The sequence below is a fragment of the Entelurus aequoreus genome, linkage group LG03 (assembly GCF_033978785.1).
Source record: "Entelurus aequoreus isolate RoL-2023_Sb linkage group LG03, RoL_Eaeq_v1.1, whole genome shotgun sequence".
Classification (NCBI taxonomy): domain Eukaryota; kingdom Metazoa; phylum Chordata; class Actinopteri; order Syngnathiformes; family Syngnathidae; genus Entelurus; species Entelurus aequoreus.
In genome coordinates this window covers 37,978,331-38,000,105 of record NC_084733.1, presented here as the reverse complement: position 1 = coordinate 38,000,105, position 21,775 = coordinate 37,978,331, and the positions used below count along the sequence as shown (strand labels likewise).

The following is a 21,775-nucleotide window of genomic DNA, read 5'->3' as shown; positions in this document are numbered from 1 at the left end:
CTAACACGGCAAAGAACTGCCTGCACAACTTTTTTACAAGCAGATAGCTGTACAAAAATGTTTTGGCTATACTGAATATTTCACTATTTTAATATTAAGTTAGTATAAAAATAATATAACATGAAAATCATAAAAAATCTATTACATAGCTATTATTGTTGTAAATTTAAAGATGGAGTTTCATCATAAAACTGCAATTAAACTTTTGGGGTTCTCTGAACTGAGTTTTTGTGTGGTGCCCTCTGGTGTAGCATGACTTTAAGACACCAATAAATACTGCTCCTTAATTGTGTAACGGTATAGCGTAATTACAGTTTGGTATGTACAGTATTAGGTCACGGTTTGGTACAGTGAGGAAACAAAATGCAAAACATAAAACTGCATAGCTTTTGTGTTAACAGCCTTATTATTAAATTGAACATGTCATTTTAGGAATATGAATGTTACAACTCACGGTGGGGTGGCAATTTGATTCAGAATCAATTCTCAATTCAACAAGATTCTTGATTCAAACCAATTCTCGCAATGTATTATTTGGTATAAACATTCCAATACAACCTTTTCCAAACACGTTACAGGTTACGAAAGCTCCTCTTGACTGCTGACGTATAACATATTCGCAAAACGAGTTTGCAAGGAGATAGCCTGAAAAACATATTTTAAAAATGTATTTTTATTATTATTTTAAATGTATTATTTAAATTGTTTTTTCAATTTAGAATTGTATTAAATAAGAATTGTGGTTCAAATTAGATTTTTTTCAGCATCCCTATAAAACATATATAAGCTGCTATAAGACAATGTTCCAATAAATACACATCTTAAAATAAAAATAAAAATATAAGATTATAGAATGAAATAAAAAGATTGAAAAAAGTTTTTTGTTAATGTATCTTTTTAGAAAATACAATGATGCAGAATTATTAGATTTTGTTCCCTTATTGCCTAAAATGCTGCATTAATAGTATCTGATTGTAGCTCCATTCCTGATGCTTTCGTCTTAATCACTAGTCTTTTTTCCTTTTTTGCTTGAGATGGAATTGTTCTCAAGCAACAGACTTTGAGGACATATTTTTTTTTATGCTCAAGCTTTTTCTTTGGTGCGATTGTAAGCATGACTTCTGCTTTTCAAAATCAGGATTGCACATTTTTTGGTTATTGAGTGGACTGGTGACTATATCACAAGGCAGTTATACTGACTGTTTTTGAGTGGAAACTCTGTACTTGGTACTGAATGTTCTGTACAAAAAAATCTTATTACAAACACATTTACCGTGAAACCTTTATTGTCCAAATGTTGAAACTATTAATTTTCAAATTGCTAACCTAACATTGTTTCCTGTATCCGACACTTTGTACAGTACTTTGCTAATTCTATTAAGCAGTGCTGTAAGGGAATTGGCGGAAACATGGACTCTCCGTACCATGACTAACTAGGACAGCTTGTCAAGGCCTTCATTCAGGGTTTACGTAAACCGGTCATACTGTATCTTCACCTCCGCCTGTGGGGCGGTATAGCTCGGTTGGTAGAGCGGCCGTGCCAGCAACTTGAGGGTTGCAGGTTCGATCCCCGCTTCCGCCATCCTAGTCACTGCCGTTGTGTCCTTGGGCAAGACACTTTACCCACCTGCTCCCAGTGCCACCCACACTGGTTTGAATGTAACTTAGATATTGGGTTTCACTATGTAAAGCGCTTTGAGTCACTTGAGAAAAAGCGCTATATAAATGTAATTCACTTCACTTCACTTCACCTCTGATCCCCACTTCAGCTAGCGGTGTTGATCTCTTATCAGAATGAGAGTTTGTGTGTGATGGTGTGTGTAAGATTACACCGGTGGTCATGCCTGTGTGCCAGGAAAGTTGGCATGTGGGTGTCACATTCCTGCCAGTAGTTTGGGATTTGTTAGAGTGCTTTTGTGTTGGTTCATGTGAATACTCTGGGTATAAAAACAAGATGTTGCATTTATTAGCACCTAACAATCCGCAGCATCCTCTGACTCTCATTGGTAATGCTGCTCTGACACAGTGCGTAATAAGGCCGTGATGATGATTTTTTGTCAAATGCTGACTTAATTATAGTTCATGTTAAATGAATGGAATGGCCAGGCCACATGTGTCAAACTCAAGGCCCGGGGAACAGATCCGGCCCGACACATCTTTTAAGTGGCCCGCAAAAGCCTGGGAATAATGTGCATACTTCATATTTCTTACTAAATGTTTTCATTGTTTCCATGACAACAGGAAATTTCATACCGTATTTCCTTGAATTGGCGCCGGGAATATGGTATTCGCATGCCTCGAATTACAGCCGGGTCAAACTCGTTTCGCAAAATAATTAGCGCATGCTTGGCACTTCCGCCGGGTCAAATATGAGTCATTAAATGACTCCCACCTCCTGGTGGTAGAGGGCGCTAGTGATCCTTCTTGCGACTGCTGGTACTGCAGAAGACCTGTGCTGCAGACGAAGACAACCGGCAGCAAGAGTGCGCAGCCATTGTTTGCTTGGACTTTTACAATGGAGGATTACATATCTAAAATAAAACAGTTTTCTAAACTGGACTTTCAATCGAAGCAGGAGGTAATACTTAAAAGGAAGATCTCCATCGAGACAGAGAGACTTTTAAAACTGAAGAAAGATAAGGAAGACTTCTATATCGATGCTTTTCTTCAAAAGGAGCTGGCATGGACTCATTTATACCTAAAGGTAAGACAATAATAACGTTTTTTTAATTAAATGTGCTTTTCATGATAAGGTAAGCGCCGGAGTGAGAAGAGGTTTTAAAATAATTAGCACATGCTTGGCCATCCCGCAAGGTTCTGGTAAGCGCCGGAGTGACAGGAGGTTTTAAATTAATTAGCGCCCCTGCGGCTATTCAAGGAAATACGGTATGTTTTCAACTTTGATATCTGCTCATGCAACAAATATTAAATTGTTGTTGGTGTTAATCTTTAGGCACCTCGTCATTCGGGTCCGATTATTGGGGTGAGGATGTGATTCATAATCGATTCCCGATTCAACACGATTCTCGATTCAAACGGATTTTTGCAATGTATTATTTGGTATAATAATAACACCTTAACAAAACAGTTTACATCTTACAAAACTTCCTTTTGGTTGCTGACGTACGACATATACGCGCGCACCAAGTAAACATAGAGATGGCCTAAAAAATGTTTTTTTAATTAATTGGTCAAAAAAAAAAAAAAGAAAAATGCCATTTTTGAAAATTATTAATCAATTTACTATCGAGATACAAAAATTGGGATTCGGATGTGATAAAAAAACATTTTTAGCAACCCTGATTATTATATACCGTATTATAGTTTGTAAAAATAACAATAAATACTTAAATATCTGCTTGTCACCTTGACTTACGATTTCTAAGCAAGTTATCCATCAATTTGTACGTACACAAACCAAATAACCAAATGCATATAATGATGCGATTATACTTTTATATTCTTACATTCACTGTTACAAACAGCCCTCTTAGGGCAGCCATTACTGCGATGTGGTCCTCGATGAAAACAAGTTCGACACCCCTGGGCCAGGCACAAAAAAACAATAACATGGTATTATTCACCTATATATTTCTATTTAAAGTGTCTTGTATTTATTTGTGTATATTTTTCAGTAAAAAATACTTCTTTGTGGTCTACATAAAATGTAATTGTGTTTTTTTGGTGAAAATTTTGCACAGATTACGTTTTACAGACCATCTTCAAGTTGCCCTCTCACGATCTCTCCAAGATGCGCGTTCTAATTTACGTGCCTCCACTTCGAGTGCGTCTTCTCTCCGCCAGCCATATTGTAGTTTTAGCGCTTCCATATGGAGTCTACTGACCGATATACTGTAAGTTACAAGGCTGTATGCTAAGCTTTTTCACAAGTAGCACCCATCCATCCATCCATTTTCTACCTAAAACAAAAATGTACTCTAGCACAGAAAATGTTTTGTAGCACAGGAAAAATTTAGGAGCAATATAAAATGTATTAAATATCACAATTTCATTATTAACCCTCAAACAAGATACACATGTGCACTAGGGTTGTACAGTATACCGGTATTAGTATAGTACACGTTGTGTCACTGCTGGTTTATGAGCAGACGATCATGTTCGATAGCGCACAATCACGGAGTACTTACAAACAGATAACGTGTGTAGACAGAAAAGGGAAAACCGACGCATTTTGGCTTGAAAACAAACGATAAAGGTGAAGCTATAACACTGAAATGCCCACCGGAAAATGGTGCTTTAAGACATGGCTAGCTAGCTAGTGGCTTAAATTCAGTTTTAGCTACTTCTAAATCACTAATCCTCGCCTCCATGGCAACAAATAAAGTAAGTTTCTTACAAATATCATCCCTGCAGGACGAGGAATAGCTAAACATGCTTCACTACACACCGTAGCTCACCGGCGTCAAAATGTAAACAAACGCCATTGGTGGATCTACACCTAACATCCACTGTAATAAAACCAAAGTACAGAAGTGTATCTAGTCGATACTGCTATGATTACGTCGATATTTTTAGTATCACAACATCTTCTTTCTATTTTAAAAAATTTACATTATGTTTATAAACTCAGGAAATCTGTCCCTGGACACATGAGGACTTTGAATATGACCAATGTATGATCCTGTAACGACTTGGTATCGGACTGATACCTAAATTTGTGATATCATCCAAAACTAATCCAAACAACATCCAAACAACAGAAGAATAAATGATTATTACTTTTTAACAGAAGTGTAGATAGAACATGTTAAAAGAGAAAGGAAGCAGATATTAACAGTAAATGAACAAGTTGATTAATAGTTCATTTTCTACCACTTGTCCTTAATAATTTTGACAAAATAATACAATTGAAAATGACACAATATGTTACTGCAGTGAAAAAGAATTTCCCCAACGGGGACCAATAAATCTAAATCAAATATGTCAGCAGACTAAATTAGAAGCCTTTGTTTGCTTACTTACTACTAAAAGACAAGTTGTCTTGCACGTTCACTATTTTATTTAAGGACAAACTTGCAATAAGAAACATATATTTAATGTACCCTAAGATTTATTGTTAAAATAAAGCCAAAAATGTAAATTTTTGTGGTCCCCTTTATTTAGAAAAATATCGAAACGTACCGAAAAGTATCAAAATAATTTCGGTACCGGTATCAAAATATTGGTATCAGGACAACATTAATGTGCACTCATAAACCCATTTCGATCATAACGCCTACTGTAACATTCAATTAAACACAGAGAACATTCCTAAGCTGTGCTAGCATGGTTGATAACATTAGTGTAGGGCTGGGTGATATGTACCAAAACTGATGGAGTCGAAACCGTCAGGTACGGAAGTGAACACACAGGTCTGGCTATAAGAATTACAAATTGCAAAACTCAAATTCCGATACAGTTTGGCCATAAACTAACACATAAAAATAAAAAAGAAAAAGCCTTGAAAATAATATAAGAACAGTCAAATATAATCTTTAATCTTCTTTAAAAAAACGTTTGGCTATGCTCAATTCTTGAGCTAACAAAAACCCCCAAAAAACAAAATGTGAAATAAGTGCCCTGGTTTAAGAGGACATGTTTAAACGTGAGCAGCAACATGAAAAGAATGTACCTTTGATAATGGGGTTTTTATAAGTTACCATTATTATAGGACATACACACAGAGATTTTAGCCAGGAACACCAACCTGCCAACTGCTTCATCAGGGCGGCCAAGTTTCAGAAATTGACAAGAGTGTAACTTTTGTGGCATGATGATTTATTTTTATTTTTTTAATTAGCCTTTTTTAACACAGATTTGGCCTGTTACAATGTTGGTTTGTACTTAAGACTGATGTCCTCAACTCCAATAGCTCTCCCTGTACTGTGGCCTCTTAATGCTAGTCCTAATTAACCTAAGATTAGAAATTAAGATCATCCCTACTGATTTCTCTGCTGGCTCTTCTGTCTCATTCTGTGCATCTGCGCTCTCAATTTGTATCTCTTTTACATCTCTGTCCTCAATCTCTTCTGATCGCTTTTCATCTTCCAGTGTTGCCAACTCCTCAGTATGGAAAGTAGCTATTGGCTGTCATAAAAGTTGCTAGAAGTTGATGGATGACATCGTTGCTTTATTTGCACAATTGATTACAAAAGATGCTGTAGGAGAGTTGACTGGCCATAACATGAACGATTTATTTTTATTTGAAGCGTGACAGTGATGAAACATTTACCTTAATCTCACTCTGTAAACCAAGGCAGAGACAGAGGCAGCTTTGCACAGAGTCTGTGTACATCTCCTCTCTGCTCGGACTGGAATGGAATGGAACTTTATTGTCATTGCACTGAAAGTACAACAAAATGTGTTTTCAGTACCAGCTGTATAAGAGCAGACATTCAGTAGACAGGGTACTACTGCCTGTGAGGAAAGCCTCATTTGCCACTTGTATGTTGAGGATATTAGAGTGATGCGCGCTTTCATGTGTCCAATACATCCCCAAAAGTCGCTAGATTTTTGAGAAAGAAAGTCACTAAGAAGAGTTGGAAAGATACTTGATTTAGCGAGAGTCAATGTTATCAAAGTTTACATCACTGCGCTGAGGTGTGTGTGAAAGATAGAGATGCCAAAACCCGCTTTAGGTTGCTTCTGATTGGTTTTCATTGGGGGTTGCCTTCCGTGGTTGGTTAGATTTAGAAACATAAATTTATGTGGGATTAGTTCTTTCTGTCAATCAATCAGTACGCAAACTACGACATGTCGCAAGGAAAAAAGTTTGTTATTATAAAACAATAAATACAGAGTAGTGAATGGGGAAATGTAAGTGTGAGAAATGCCAAGTGTGGTGTGAGAAAGGGTTAAATTGTGTGACTGTCAAACTCATAGCATGAGGCTTGGCAGCCCTGGCTTCATGAAAATGACTTTCAAAAAGTAATTAAATCTAGTTACTCCTTGTTTTACCAAAAAAGTAATTGAATTACTAACAAAATAACTATTCCATCCATCCATCCATTTTCTACCGCTTATTCCCTTCGGGGTCGCGGGGGGCGCAGGAACCTATCTCAGCTACAATCGGGCGGAAGGCGGGGTACACCCTGGACAAGTCGCCACCTCATCACAGGGCCAACACAGATAGACAGACAACATTCACACTCACATTCACACACTAGGGCCAATTTAGTGTTGCCAATCAACTTATCCCCAGGTGCATGTCTTTGGAGGTGGGGAGGAAGCCGGAGTACCCGGAGGGAACCCACGCAGTCACTTGGATAACATGCAAACTCCACACAGAAAGATCCCGAGCCCGGGATTGAACTCAGGACTACTCAGGACCTTCATATTGTGAGGCACATGCACTAACCCCTGTACCACCGTGCTGCCCAAAATTACTATTTAATAACTGTAATTAATTACTAGGGAAAGCAATTAATGCATTACTTTAAAAAAAACTTCAAATATCTAGCATAATGCAGTTGAGAAAAAGTTTCATATAAAGTATATATATGAGAGCAGTGTGTCTGTGTGTGCCTGTTTCATAGTGACGTGTGACGTCAGCGGGTCCTCGCTCAGTTTGAGTCTCACAGTCATTTTTGCCTGAGCTGTTTTTGTCAGCTTAGCAGGCTATCAGTGGCAGTTTGTTGGCTCTAATGGCAGCTATTTTGAATCTTTCACTGGTTTGTGGTACCTGTGCTTAATAAAAAGATCGAATGGGCTGCCATTGCTGTTGTTCTCGTCAACAATCGGGTTGTTGTTTGGATGGCAAGTTTGTCATGTTCAATCATTGATTTGTTGTTCAATATTCTTTCCGACCCTCCTAGTTACTAGCGCGCAGTGCAGTTTGTGTCAAGTTTTAAGAAGTTTCTTTTGTGTTGGAAGACTGAGTGTGTGAGCTAGGGGTTTCAGCGTTGCTCCCCTCTCTGCATGCTGCAGAGGGGAGGGACACACATAGTTTTCAGTGCGCACAGAGTGATCAGTGACATTACCGTGTCAATGACTTGTCCATTTGGTTATGGTTTAGGTTTATTTCAATCATGCTATACAGTTGGGTGAAACATTTTACTGTAGTTTGAACAAATTTGGATGGATTTATTTTAGGAGCAAAATGCTATTTAAAGGGTTAAAATCTGTATTCACACGTATGCCACTTTTTTTCCCCCCACTACTCACACGACCAATTTTGTGTCGCAAATGCGACTAAATGCTTGCACTGTACAGCCCTGAGTTAGAAATATACTCACATTTTTATTACAAATGGCCACAACCAAGGATGCATGTGCATATACGAGCCAGAGGGAACGTATTGACTACAATGGCAGACTTGCGCAAAGATCTTCTGGTAAAACTACCTTTTATGGAGATTTCCACTGACTTCACCATCGGGGAAAACGTCAGAAATTACTCTTTTGAAGGAAGTATGAAGGAAAGTAAAATAGTTTTATAAATATCTCTGCCATTTTTCCCATGGTTTAATTTCAAATTTTCGGGACTTATGCAGATCCCAAATACACAAAAGCAGGTATGGTTTTGCAGAGTAAAGCCCCTTTTAGGCCTACAAGCACATTATCCACATCCACTGTTTGGCTCCATCAGGCAAAGGTATTGTGCTGTGATTATAGTACATTTCTGTGATGCTGGTAACTTGTAAGAAATGGCAAGTATTACATAATCTCCCAGAATTCAATATCCTGTCCATTTCTTGCCTTTAGGTGAGATTTTATATCCTAGCTTCAGTAGAAAAATATTCTCTTTGGAGATATTGACCCGTTGGAATGTTTAACATCCCCATCACTGCTTGGAAAGGAATGTGTTGTTTAATGAAAGCTGGAGAAGAGAATATCTTGAAAATGTTGACTTAGACCAGCGCTTTTTAGTTATTTTCTGTTATGCCCTCCCGCCACCCATTCTCCACCGCGACTATAAATGGTATCATGTATCTATCATCATCATCATCGGCAGTCACTCGTAGTCAAGTATGACTGTCCTCAGAATGGATGGGTTCCCATTCGGGAGGACGCCTGCGTGTGACGTCTTTTAGCGTGGGGAGACTGATGCGCCTGCAGCCACCACACGGTCCTTGGCAGAGAGGGGCCTTGATCCAGTGGCATGGATCCATGACGACTGGAGACCACCCTCTGTTGCAGCCTTCATCCGCCTTCAGTGCCGTTGTGACATGCAGTGTCATCCTCCGCCACTTCCACCGCTGAGGTCTTTGAAATGCTATTTAACCCATAGCTGGGACCCTGACAGGTACTACCACCCCGGGTCAGAGTGGACCTGGGAGCAATGATGACTGAGGGGTAACTCCACCTTCCCCAAAACTCCAGAACTCCCGAACTGAAGCCTCATCACCGGATGCAGTTTTGAGTCATACCCAGGAGTTATAAGTACACCTCTGCATAACATTGTATCCGTATCAACATTAAAGCAAACAACACACCAGTCTTTTCTCGTGTCCCACCATAGTTATAGTAAAGCCAAGGGCTGCATACGCGTCATATTCTAGTATGGCAAAAAAAAAGTTCCCCAGAGGTCACAACCCTGGCATCGTACTGCCACCAAACCCACCAAACCAGAAATGTCAAAAGTTGTAGTTAGTCATTGGCAGAAACGCTTTGTGGACGCCAGACGACATGAAACTACATGAAATAGGCATCGTCCGGCGGCTCGCCAGAGCCCTGACCCCCCCAATAACTGGCGGCAACCATATAAGAAGCACCGCAGGTAGTGTGAGATGAAGCAGAAGGTCTTGTGCGTACGGATCTGTGCTAGGCTATTGGCTAACCAGTACAAGTTGGCTATTCCATTGATCATCCTGGCCAATGTTTGCTCCCTGGACAACAAAGTGGACCGTTTACACCTTCTGAGATCCACCCAATGGACTCTGAGAGAATGCTGTTAACATATTCTCAGACATTTGGCTTCATTACATTATCCTGGACTCGACCACTCAGCTACAACAGCTAACATCTATCTATCTATCTATGCTCCCATGGTGACATATGACAGATGGCTATGTATCTCATGCCACTTTTTTTATATTTACATTAAAAATTATCTTATCTATGCTGTTTTATTATCGCACTACAGAGGGAGAGAACCATAATTTTGATACTCTATATACCATGGTGAATTGGCAATTAAGACGCCTGAATTATGCATCTATTCACACCCTTTTATATTTCTTTTTGTTGGGTGTATTTCTATAAAAAAACATTTTTTTAAGACATACTCGCTATGTTTTATGGTCTTATTGGAAACTTTTGCTGACTAACATGCCAGCACTTTCTTCATGGCCAATTATACAAATTAAGAAACGGGGTCAACTACTTCCCACCCCCCAATTCCACAACACATTTTAATCTTGTTAAATATATGCTATTTATACATTATTTAAGGTTCCGTTGCAGGACCTCTGTTCCCCAAAAATAGTGTTCACATGTGACTTACCACTGATTACAATACTGTAGGCTGTTGCTCGCATTTAAATACTGCACCAAGTTGAAATTCACTTTATTCAATCAATCAATGTTTATTTATATAGCCCTAAATCACAAAAGTCTCAAAGGGCTGCACAAGCCACAACAACATCCTCGGCACAGAGCCCACACAAGGGACGTCGATGTGAATGACTATGAGAAACCTTGGGGAGGATCGCATATGTGGGTAACCCCCCCTCTAAGTACAGTCCTTAGTGGATCCAACATAACAGTGAGAGTCCAGTCCATAGTGGGGCCAGCAGGAGACCATCCCGAGCGGAGACAGGTCAGTAGCGCAGAGACGTACCCAACCGATGCACAGGTCCTTTAAAAATCAGTGGCCTAGAAATATAAAAAAACATTTATGTTGGTAATGTGCAGTCACAACACATGTAATATGGTGGTCCTTGTGTGCGCTCTACCTCCTCCCTAACTCTTCCACAGCATTCACTGTCTACTGTAAGTTGAAGTACATTTTGGAGCCAAATAAACAGAAGAGAGCTCAAATGACGCTTCAAAGTGCTTTGGTTTTAACTGTGGCTGAGGGAGTATTTGGGATTTATACCCCCTATTGCTCCTAAAACATTGACTTGAAAGGTACATTGTGTTTGTAGGACTTTTACAAGTGTGAACTATATTATTATTGTCAGAGAAATGTTTTTAGGGATAGAAAACTCTTTAGAATGGCTTCTTATATAACCGGAAGAGCGCTGAAATATGTAGTTCCTTCTAATCTTGCAACCGGTCCCTCTTGCAAATGCAATCAGCTGGCATCCACACAGTCAAATATTTGTGGACTCTGGCTTCGCTCAAGTTTTTGGGCTTCCCAGTAGCAATATTCCCCTCAACAGTTTATAATATGAAGGTAAATAGCTTTGATGAGGAATACCAAGCAGACAGCTACTGTCCACATCTGCTCTTTCTTTGAATGCAAATCATATTTAACGTCACTAGACACATGGAATCGTCTGTGTTTTGTGACCGTTTGGATTTGCTGTTTATGGAAGGGTGGGCTTGACCTTTGTGTGCCTCAGCTAAGCATGCAGCTGGAATGCTTTCTTATGTTACACACGTAAGTATGCTTGTGTTAAGTCTTTATTTTTTTATGTTCACATTCATTCATAACCAATCCTTCCTGTTTGCATGTTTCCTTTTATGTAATCAGATCACAAAAGCCATTGAAAGTCAAATATTCATGTGCGCATTTTAATGACTTGAAAACACTAAATGCTATAGAATGCTAATTACAAGAATTATAGCACTTAGTATAGCTTATGAAACTGCCATTGTAAACATTACATTGAATGTTGTCAGAGGCTGTTATTCAGACGAGGGCAGAGTAAGGCCTCTAGGTTCTTAATCTTCACTTGAGGATCCGTCTGGCATTGCGTGTAGCTGTTTGAATTAGTTTATTATATGATATTTGAGCTCATTTTATATTTCCGTTGTATTTAGTTTCAGCTTATAAACTAGCAGAGTGCAATGCAGAACAGGAATGTTCCTGATTACAATGGCAGGGATCGACATTGATGGCATTGGGCAAGTGTAATTCACATAGCTGTGGGTTTGATTCTTGCTAAACTATTTGTATTATGTACATCTAGAAGCAAGTTTGTTAGACTTTTTTAAATACTAAAATGGCATGTGTGTGGCATTAAAATATGGATGTGTACAAGTCAGGTGTTAAAAAGTGAACAGATTAATTCTTCTTAATGGTCATTTAGAAAAACATTTATAAGAAAACTGTTTTTCTGGTGCTCCAAATTAAGCAGATTAACTCAATATATTTGTCGCAACACTACGTAGATGATTAACCCACAATTGTTATCATATTGAATTATGTTGACTTTCAAAATACTCATCCAGTGCAAGCAAATGAAAATTATATCTCTTATTTTGCTAAATTTCTCAGTGAGATTTAATGGCAGCTTTTGAATTTTTCCATCTTTTATGGATGTGCACAGTCTGACAAGAACATGTTTTACCAAATGTTCTTAGCTTCGGCTAAATGAGAAACATGGTCTTGGGTTTGCTCATGGCATCATGCAAGCTACAATTGGTCAGGACAAATTGTTTAAATGTAGAGTTGTTAGAAAAATTGGAGAAGTATTAGCATGGGATGCTACAAGCGGTAGAACATGGATGGATGGATGCTATGACCTGGCCAATACAGAATCCTAAGAGATTCAACTAAATAAGGCCTGTGACCTTACTCCAAAAAAAACTTTTATAAAATGTGTTATTTCGTAAGACAAGACTTTTCAACTCTTGATATGCAGTATATGAGTTATTTCACAAACTGAAAAGGGTGTGCATTGAGAAAGAAAATATGCATATATATCTAAAAAAAACACAATACAGGAATATTCATTAAATCCCTGGATATATCAGTGCCAAGTCATGTATGTTTGATTAGCTTTTATTGAAATGTATGTACTGTTATCTGCCCATAAGTCTACATTTTTACTGTTTAATGCAATAAAACTTTTTTTTGTTGTTGTTGTACCCCTGTACAGGAACAAGAGGACCCCAACAAACTAGCTACAAGCTGGCCTGACTATTACATTGACCGAATCAACTCCATGGCTGCCGTAAGTTAAACTCTGTCCTTCTCTTCTTTGACATGCCTACTTCCTGTCACAGGAATTCCATATAAAATATGATACCGGTTTTTGTTAGTAATCCATTCCAAAAGTTCAGGTGAGGACCGAATAGGTCGAAAACTGAATCTATTTTTCCCATAACAAATAAAGGAAAATCAATTAATCTGTTCTAGAACAACACAAGTTCTCACACAACACATTTTTAGAGAATAATTATAATTTCATGTGCATAGAAACAATGTGGAATACATAAAGTATAAATGATGAATATAATTGATGTATACATATATACATTTAACCTATTTTTACCATTATTGAAGATTTTTGTTGATGAATATGGAGAAGGGGAGTCGAGGGGTGAGCCACATGAATGCCACCTTTTACGAGTTCTTTCTTGAATTCAATAGTGGTTCCTACCTTCTTTATCCAAGTTATTTTGCAATCAAATTCAAAAGAAAAAGCACAGAGTCGAGTCACCAATGTATGGGATTCTGTGTTTGGGCACTCGATTCCACAGATTTAGATGCAGACAAAGGGTTTAATTTGTTACGCGCAGACAGCGTACAAAAACTGGGGCAAAACGAAATTGTACAAAACCCAAGGCACTTGAGCCTCGGCTTACGTTTAGAATTAGTTTCCTCGGTCTTTTACTAAAGGACTATAAGGTTACTGTTTCTTTGAAATACATTGTGTGTGTGTGTGTGTGTGTGTGTGTGCGCGTGTGTGAGTGTGTGTGTGTGTGTGTGTGTGTGTGTGTGTGTGTGTGTGTGTGTGTGTGTGTGTGTGTGTGTGTGTGTGTGTGTGTGTGTGTGTGTGTGTGTGTGTGTGTGTGTGTGTGTGTGTGTGTGTGTGTGTGTGTGTGTGTGTGTGTGTGTGGGTGTGTGTATGTGTCTGCTGGCTACATGATCAAATTCCATTAGTGCGGCCCCAAAATTCTCCCACACAATGACGACAAACAGGCCGGTCAGACAGACAACAGTCAAGTCAGTGGGAATGACTGTTGGAGACACGGATGAGAGCCAGGATGAAACTGCTCATTACGTCGAGTTGTGATTTTTAAGCTGCCAATGCAAACAACACATATAGTCAGCCGTGCGCTCTGTATTATTTTAAGCCCAACTGCTGCGATAGTTGTGGTGTCTCATTGTACATCAGGCCAAGGACCAGTTTCTGTCGTTGACCCATCAGTTGGAAACTGTGTGTGTACAAACTGACTCCAAAAATGTTAAGAGATCATAAAACATGACAGATTTATGGGGTCCTTTTTTATGAATTACATGTATGCATGACGTTTAGAGACCTGCTGAAAGAAGGCGTTCAAACTCAGTAAGGATGTTAACTGTTCTTGTTCATCTGGCTTATATCCTGTATATAATTGATATTGAATGAATTTTTAAGTATTGTGTATTTGTTTCGTATTTATAAATTACTTTGCTAGGCTCAGAGATTGGAGTTTCCCACTAAAAGTAAAACTCATAAATCACTAAAGCATTATTTTCAATTTCATGACTCAATTATGAAAAAGTCTTGCAAAGCGATATATCCCCCTACACCTCATTTTTTCACAAGGAGTCTCTTTTTCAAGCTGTATGTCAACTCATCATAGCTCTACACCATTTATTTCCCTTTCAGAAAATGTTTTACTCTCACTCACCATAATTCCTCCTCCACAGTACTCCTTATAGCATCTTGACAAAACAAAGTTAGATATGAATAATTCAGGTTTGATTTGTTCATCAATGTCATGAGGTCTCAGCTCCCAGTTGAGCGCATACGAGAGAACCCTCCAGTAGCTAAGTAATCAGATGAGCTCATTATTGCTTCGAGGCCCAGCGAGATTACCCTGGCGTCTTGATGCTCATTCATAAAACTGCCTCACAACCCTAGATTGTTTGTTGGCTGCTGAGTGGAATTCCAAATGTCCTTGCGACTTTTGTCAAAGGTTTATTTAGCCGTGCTGACTCAAAGTTTGTACATCGAGTATCAGAGCGCCCATTTAGACAATCCTACAGGTTAATGAAGAATCAGATGGCTTAGGGATATCGTTCTGGCTCAAAGGGGGGTATTTCTGCTAATACGCATTTGGGGAAGTACCCTCTGCTGGTTTACCAACTGGCTTTAATACTATTCCCATGTCAATTTTGGCCCCAGGTTAGAATGGTCTTTACAAGTAACAGATGTAGAAAGGCTCATTCGCCCAGACAAAGCTTGTCTCTCTAACGTGTGTGTCCAACTTCCCATTGACTCACAACGTATTCATAGCCAAAGTCTTGACTGGCGTAGAGTGTCTCAACCATCTGGACGTGAGGCTAAGTCGACACAATGGTTGTTTTGACTGCGACGTTCCCCGATTAAACATTCACACATTGAACAGACGAGATGTGTTAAAAAGCAGGCAAACATGTGAAGGCTCCTCTTTGCTAGACATCTATTGTTAGGTCATATGTCTTTTCTTAATATTTATACCCACCTTACATCTAGACAGCCTTTTAAAGGCTTATGTTTAAGAAAACGGGGGCCCCACTTTAAATAAATATCTCTTCGGTCAAATTAATAGGCAACCGCTGTGACTTGCTTACTGCTAAAGCACACTGTTGAACCTTTACACCTAGCATGGAGCATCCATGGAAAAAGGCTGGAGATTAAACAGAAGCCCCTGTGGTGCTGGCGGAATGTCAGCTCAGCAGCAGCTTCATTCTTATTCATTTCTATATGAGTATTGTACTTCCAATTTTTTATAATGATTTGTAATATTTTTCGTAACCATGTTGTTTGTTGGACTTATTTTGGTATTGTGCGCTACTTCAATCCAATCCAATCCACTTTTTTTGTATAGCACATTCAAACAACAAAAATGTTTCCAAACTGCTGCACAATATTCACTTCACATTATGGTCTTAATGCAAAATTACATGAAGGGGGTGTACTGGTGTATTTGTTTTCTCAATATGATTCTGCTCAACGAGGTACTGTTTTTATGTCCTCCACCCACAGGCATATTCAATGATACCATGTTAAAACAAAGATAAACAAGCAATCATCTTTGTGATAACTGAAATCTGCATATTATATAAGCATGAAGGTAAACGATTCCACGAAACCTAATCAGTTGCTTTCTTGCATTTTCTCACCAGATGCAGACCCTGTTTGCCTTTGATGAGGAGGAAATGGAAATGCGAAACAAGGTGGTGGAAGATCTGAAGACAGCACTTCGGACTCAGCCAATGAGGTAACCTGTGTGTGAGCATTTTCCCTTCAAAGCTGTCTCGACTCACTACTCTCCAGTGCTAGTTCTACATGTCACAGTATCACATTATTAGACTTATTTTTGAAATGTGACTGATTAAGGTTTGTACCTGTGTAGTATTTTAGTCCTCATACAGGGTATCTTTCCTCGACATGGTCCCACATCAGCAGCTGCTTTAGTGGGATCTTTAAACTTTATGCAGTAGTCTGGACCCAACTTGTGTGTTTACCCAGTGCCTCTCAATTATTTTCTGTTACGCCCCCCCACCAGGAAGAAGAAAATGTGTTGCCCCCCCAACTCTTTGCCACATCTATAAATACTATGATTTGTCTATGAAATTGTTATAAGAACACCTCTGCATAACAGTGTACTGTTATTAAATATACAGAAAATTTCAAAAGATAAAAGAAAGAAACATAGTTAAACTTACAACAAACAATAACTTTATCATCGTTTTTAGTCTGTAATAGAAAATATTTAAAGTGCATCTATTTGCCTTAAATAAATAAAAATATATATCCTTATTTAAACTATAAACATTTTTTGAACGACTTGAACCATGTGATACGGAAGAATAAAATTAAATAAACTCAATATATAATAAAAAATTGATCAGCAACATTACCTCAGGAGCCCAATATATAAAACAATTTAACCTACAAAACTAAAATAAATACAACTATTTGTGCTGATTTATTTTCATTTTTTTATCGAAATGAGGAAGTTAGGATTAATGGCCACAATAAGCATGTTTGGAGTGCACAGCTTTTGAAGCGGGGTTTGAAGCATGATACTGCATGATACAGATAAAGCATGTTTCCCGGGGTCACATGGACCCTCCCTGGCATTGCACCGCGCCCCCTGTGGGGGCCCGCCCCACTATTTGTGAAGAACTTCTCTAAGGGAACCATGGTGTTACAAACCCTATGTGCAGAGTGACATGTTTGGTGCAGACTTGTGTTTGGGTCACGTCTGGGTTGTGTATATCTGTGTGCAAGCTGTGTATGCATGCTTAATGTGAATGTGAACATCTGTGTGTAACCCCAAATATCTGAAACATTTTAAAGGTATTAATGAAACAATAATCAAATATTTATAAAGTAAGACACATATGATTAAAAAAAGTAGCCACAGACAGTGTACTTAATTGGGGTAAAATTGCATTGATCCTTGGCCATCTTTGTGGTCTCACGCTACTATTATATTGCAGTTGAACTTTTTTATTTCTATGAATTTCCATTTAATCCTGGTAGATTCATTAGAGTGTATCTGCAAGTGCATAAATCGAAGATTAGTGATGATTAGTCTGATAGTTGTATTTTAGCTTTTTTCTGGCTTTTTAATTTGTAATGTCTGCTTTCTCCAGAGACAAATTCAAAATTATTGAAGTAATGCCATGAGCTCATTTAGCGGCCTGTAGAGGTTGTATGCGTAGTTTTGTTGTATGTGAACCTACAGTCACAAGAAATGTTCCAAGTCAAAAAAATCTTCTTCGTTAGTGGATCATATTGGCATAAGTTCTGGATCAATCTATCTTTTCTGACTCACTTATCCTGTCCAGCGTTGTTGAGCTGCATTCCATGCCAGTTGATTTAGCGCAAAAGGCAGACTCATGACCGATAAGCCACCCCAAATTATCATTCACTAAGAGTCACTCGTCAACAAGCCAAAAACAGTCTTAAGGCTTGGACCAATTGGTCATTCATTCTCACTCTATTCGGTCTGCTTTATCATTGTTAAAACATTAGAACTACTTAATATAAAATCTTGGGCGTATATGATTCAAATTAAATCATTCACAATATTTAATAAGCCGACAAACACCACTGAATCTCAATTATTAAGCATTGCACCTATGTCTAAGTAATTATTGTATTAGAGTGAGTCGTTGCTCATTAAGTCACAGCCGTGGTGTATTCATCAGCAGTGTTGTGTGTAGCAGGTGTGTTTTATTTCCTCTGAAAACTCAAATGCTGTGCTAATGTGATGACATTTGCATGAATAAGGCAAATAAATACAGTGTGTTTTCCTGATGATGTTGCTGGTGTTTATGTCTGAGGGAAGTGTTTGATGTGTCAAACTTGATCGTCAACTTCATCTCCATATACAGTATCATTTTATGTTTCACTTTTATGGCAGTGGCTCCTTCCGTCTCTGCTTAGCTTTGATTCATGGCTGTGTTGGGTCATTGCCTAGATTGGCTGTAGTCCCTGCTTCCCTCTGCCGTTTCAGAGAGGCAGCTGCTATGTAGCGTGACAACACTCTCTTGTGCACTCACACCGCTTTTTGCTTGGTCACAGACCCCAAACACATGGTGGGCATGCAAGGGGCAGGTGGAGAGAACAGATGTAGAATTGCTTGCAAAATGCCTCTTTAAAAGTTAGCAGCTGGATGCAAGCATGTCAGCCAGGCGTGTTGTCTTTAAAGTCTCATCAGCATGCCAATTGCTTTTGAGAGCATCTTTGCTATTATGTTGCAGCATGCTGTGCATCATTCAAAATGTTATGTTTATGTTTTTTGGAACTACTGAATCCACCACAACTTGCCATGCGATTGACTAGTATTCAGTCCAAGGTGCACCATACCTCTTGCCCTAAGTTAGGCTCCAGCTTCCCTGACCCTGAACGGTCAAAAATGGGTGGGTAGATGGAAGTACACTTGTTTCTGACGTTCATTTCAATCGAGATAGGTTTTATTTAGAAGGCAAATATGTATATTTGAGAGTGAAGGTTGTATTCTCTAAAGGATCTCAAAAGTCCTGTATGCGGTTTTGGAAGAAGTCTACGTAGAATACACTATTAATTTTTATTTGAACATGAAAATACACACAATATCTTGCTGTTCATGAAGAAATACCTATGTCAGATTCTCTAACTTGATTGCTTTGACACAATGTCACACATCTATTGGCAAGGAGAAGTCAAGATGGGGACATTAAATGGTGCTCATTCACCTGCGAATGATGCACACCAGGATCGACTGGGGTTCAGTATCTTGTTTAACAATACTTAAATTTGTTCTAGGATGGCTGAGAATTGAACCTATGGCCACCCTAATACATAATAACATACAGGAAGTGTCAAAAACAGAAGAATTAAGTAACAAGGGGTCGAGCACAACTTGCAGAGGGACCATTTCAAAATGACAAACACTATACTTGAAAACAAAACAAAAAAGACGAGATATATTCAAAGTATACATGTAGATTAGGGATGTGCCAATCAATCGGTATCAGCGGATTTTCTTAAAAAAGTATGTGATTGGCCATTGCTTTTAATGCCAATCACAAATGCCGTTCCTCTCTGGCTGACAAGCGGCTAGCAGCTCCATACACAGTGTGGAGCCACTCCCCTAAACTAACAATAATCACCTTCATTACGGCAAATAAAATGCATTTCTTGGTGTATTAGGTCATTATCAATTATTGTTATGACTGCAATTATCAAGCAACACAGTTTGGTTTAGAAACGTAGTTTGATAGGATACATATTTGGCAATTTAGCTACTAAAGGATCCAAAAATATCCAACACGTGCCACTTTTTAAGCATGCATGTAGTACTTCTTGCCATATTGCAGCATTGCTCCACGTCTCATGAACTGTGCCGCTCGGTTAAAGTCTGACATAGATTGCATTGTCTTCGGGATGTAATGTTCCTAATTTCTCAAAAAATCTTGTTTTTTTGACAAAATGTATGCAGAACAAGGTGGAATTCTTGATGTTTTGAGGGTCATTCTTTTTCCTGTCAAGCAGACCGTCATAAAGAGACTAATATGTTTACACTTCAACTTTCTGGACATTCTTTCTCCTCAAGACTTCCTCTGTCAATATCACTTTGGAGAATTAGCTGTTAGCGGTTCCGCTTGATGAAGAGTGGGCTGTTAATCAGCTTTCACAGGTTGCAAAATATATTAACTGTGAAGCAGAGCATCATATTTTCAGTGATTTCCACCCAATCCACTTTTTTTTTATTTTCACCCCAGTCACATTAGGCAGTTGGATAAACGCCTATTGCACCTTCATTAAGAACACCTGCACTATATAATTTGAGCTATATACTGTAGTAAAATAAATATAAAAACTGCCTTTGCGAAGTTAATAATATTCAATGTGTATTAATTTAGCAATGCGTTTTTATATTGGTTGTTTTGCTTTGTAGTTGAGTAGTACTGTACTGCATTATATTGAAACATGTCTTTGTAAAAGCACAACACTTTTCTATTAAGTCTCATTAACAGATGTACCTGATGTTGTGGCCAGGGAGTGTATGTTGTTACCATTAAATCATCCCATCCTCATTCCTTTAAATCACAATATACTGATAGCTTGTTTTTATATTGTGACATACTGTACTGTAGGTACTGCCACCCACGTTCGCGTTTGCTTTACTTGTTGGCATTTGTACACATTTTATGATTAAGGCATCAGGGATTTGGTCATGGTAATATGGGCTGTTGTGAGCTTGGCCCTCGTCACTTTTAATGCTCCATGTGGATTTGCAGATAAGCTACTGCCTAAGAGCCATGATATGCTATGCAAGTCACAGATGTGATGTACACTATTTCAGAGCTCTTATTCGCTTGGCCTAACATCAAATGTGATTTATGTGACGGAAAACAGTTTCAATATCATATGACTTTTTTTGCACACTCACCTCCATTGAAATTAATGATCACCTCTGTGCAATTGTGTGAAAACATGACGGTTAAAGGATTGTAGGAAGTGAAGATAGGAGCACATAAAGACTTGAGTCTGTAGTAATATCGGTTACATAAGGTCAGTGACAGGTTACGAAGCAAAAGTCAAGTCTGCCCAGATTGTCCAAACGTGTCCTTTAATGTCCATCCATCTTCTCCCGCTTGTCTTTATGATTGTGTAATTATAATCGACACTACTGCAGTTAAGATGAACTTTGATAGTAATTGAACCAGCCTAAGCATATACTACTGCCGCCCCAGTGACATTTGTCATTGCATTCCCAGTTATATTACAGTCTTTTTCTTTCTAGTGCATGTGTGTGGTTTGGCTCTGTATTGTTTAGCGCATATTGTCCGCAGCAGTCGTTTTGGTTATGTTTCTTCTGTCTTGAAAACAATCCCAGCTGGTTTTCAAGTATGCAGCAGTTGTTGCCTTCCAAAGAGGAAGGAAAGGCCGGTCACCTTGCCAACCTGTCTGATAGGAGGCGAGAGAAGAATGCAGAGTCAAAGCAGATTGGGGGCCGTTGATTCGTTGAGGCGAGGTGGAGAATAGCGAGAGAGATTATAGATCTGTTATAGAATATAGAATAGCTGCGTGTATGTGTGTTTATGTATTTTTTAAAACCCAGCAAAGAGTATAGCAAGCCCTTGAATCTCTTTCACCTTCTCTAACTCCCAAGAATAACATATTTCTCCTTCTGCTCTCCATACGTTTATACTCGGCTGCTCAGCTTAATTTCTTCTCCACTATAAAATA

At 38.6% G+C, this 21,775-nt stretch overlaps 1 protein-coding gene across 7 annotated transcripts in view; it reads left to right on the top strand.

Annotated features, from left to right (window-relative positions):
* LOC133646430 (disheveled-associated activator of morphogenesis 2-like) overlaps nucleotides 1-21,775 on the top strand; it is a 178,961-nt gene that overhangs the window by 93,931 nt on the left and 63,255 nt on the right. For all 7 annotated transcript variants that reach the window (XM_062041772.1, XM_062041765.1, XM_062041770.1 and 4 more), the window contains 2 exons: nucleotides 12,989-13,063; nucleotides 16,210-16,304. In XM_062041772.1, coding sequence (XP_061897756.1) covers nucleotides 12,989-13,063; nucleotides 16,210-16,304 — 170 coding nt within the window. The remainder of the gene's footprint in view (nucleotides 1-12,988; nucleotides 13,064-16,209; nucleotides 16,305-21,775) is intronic.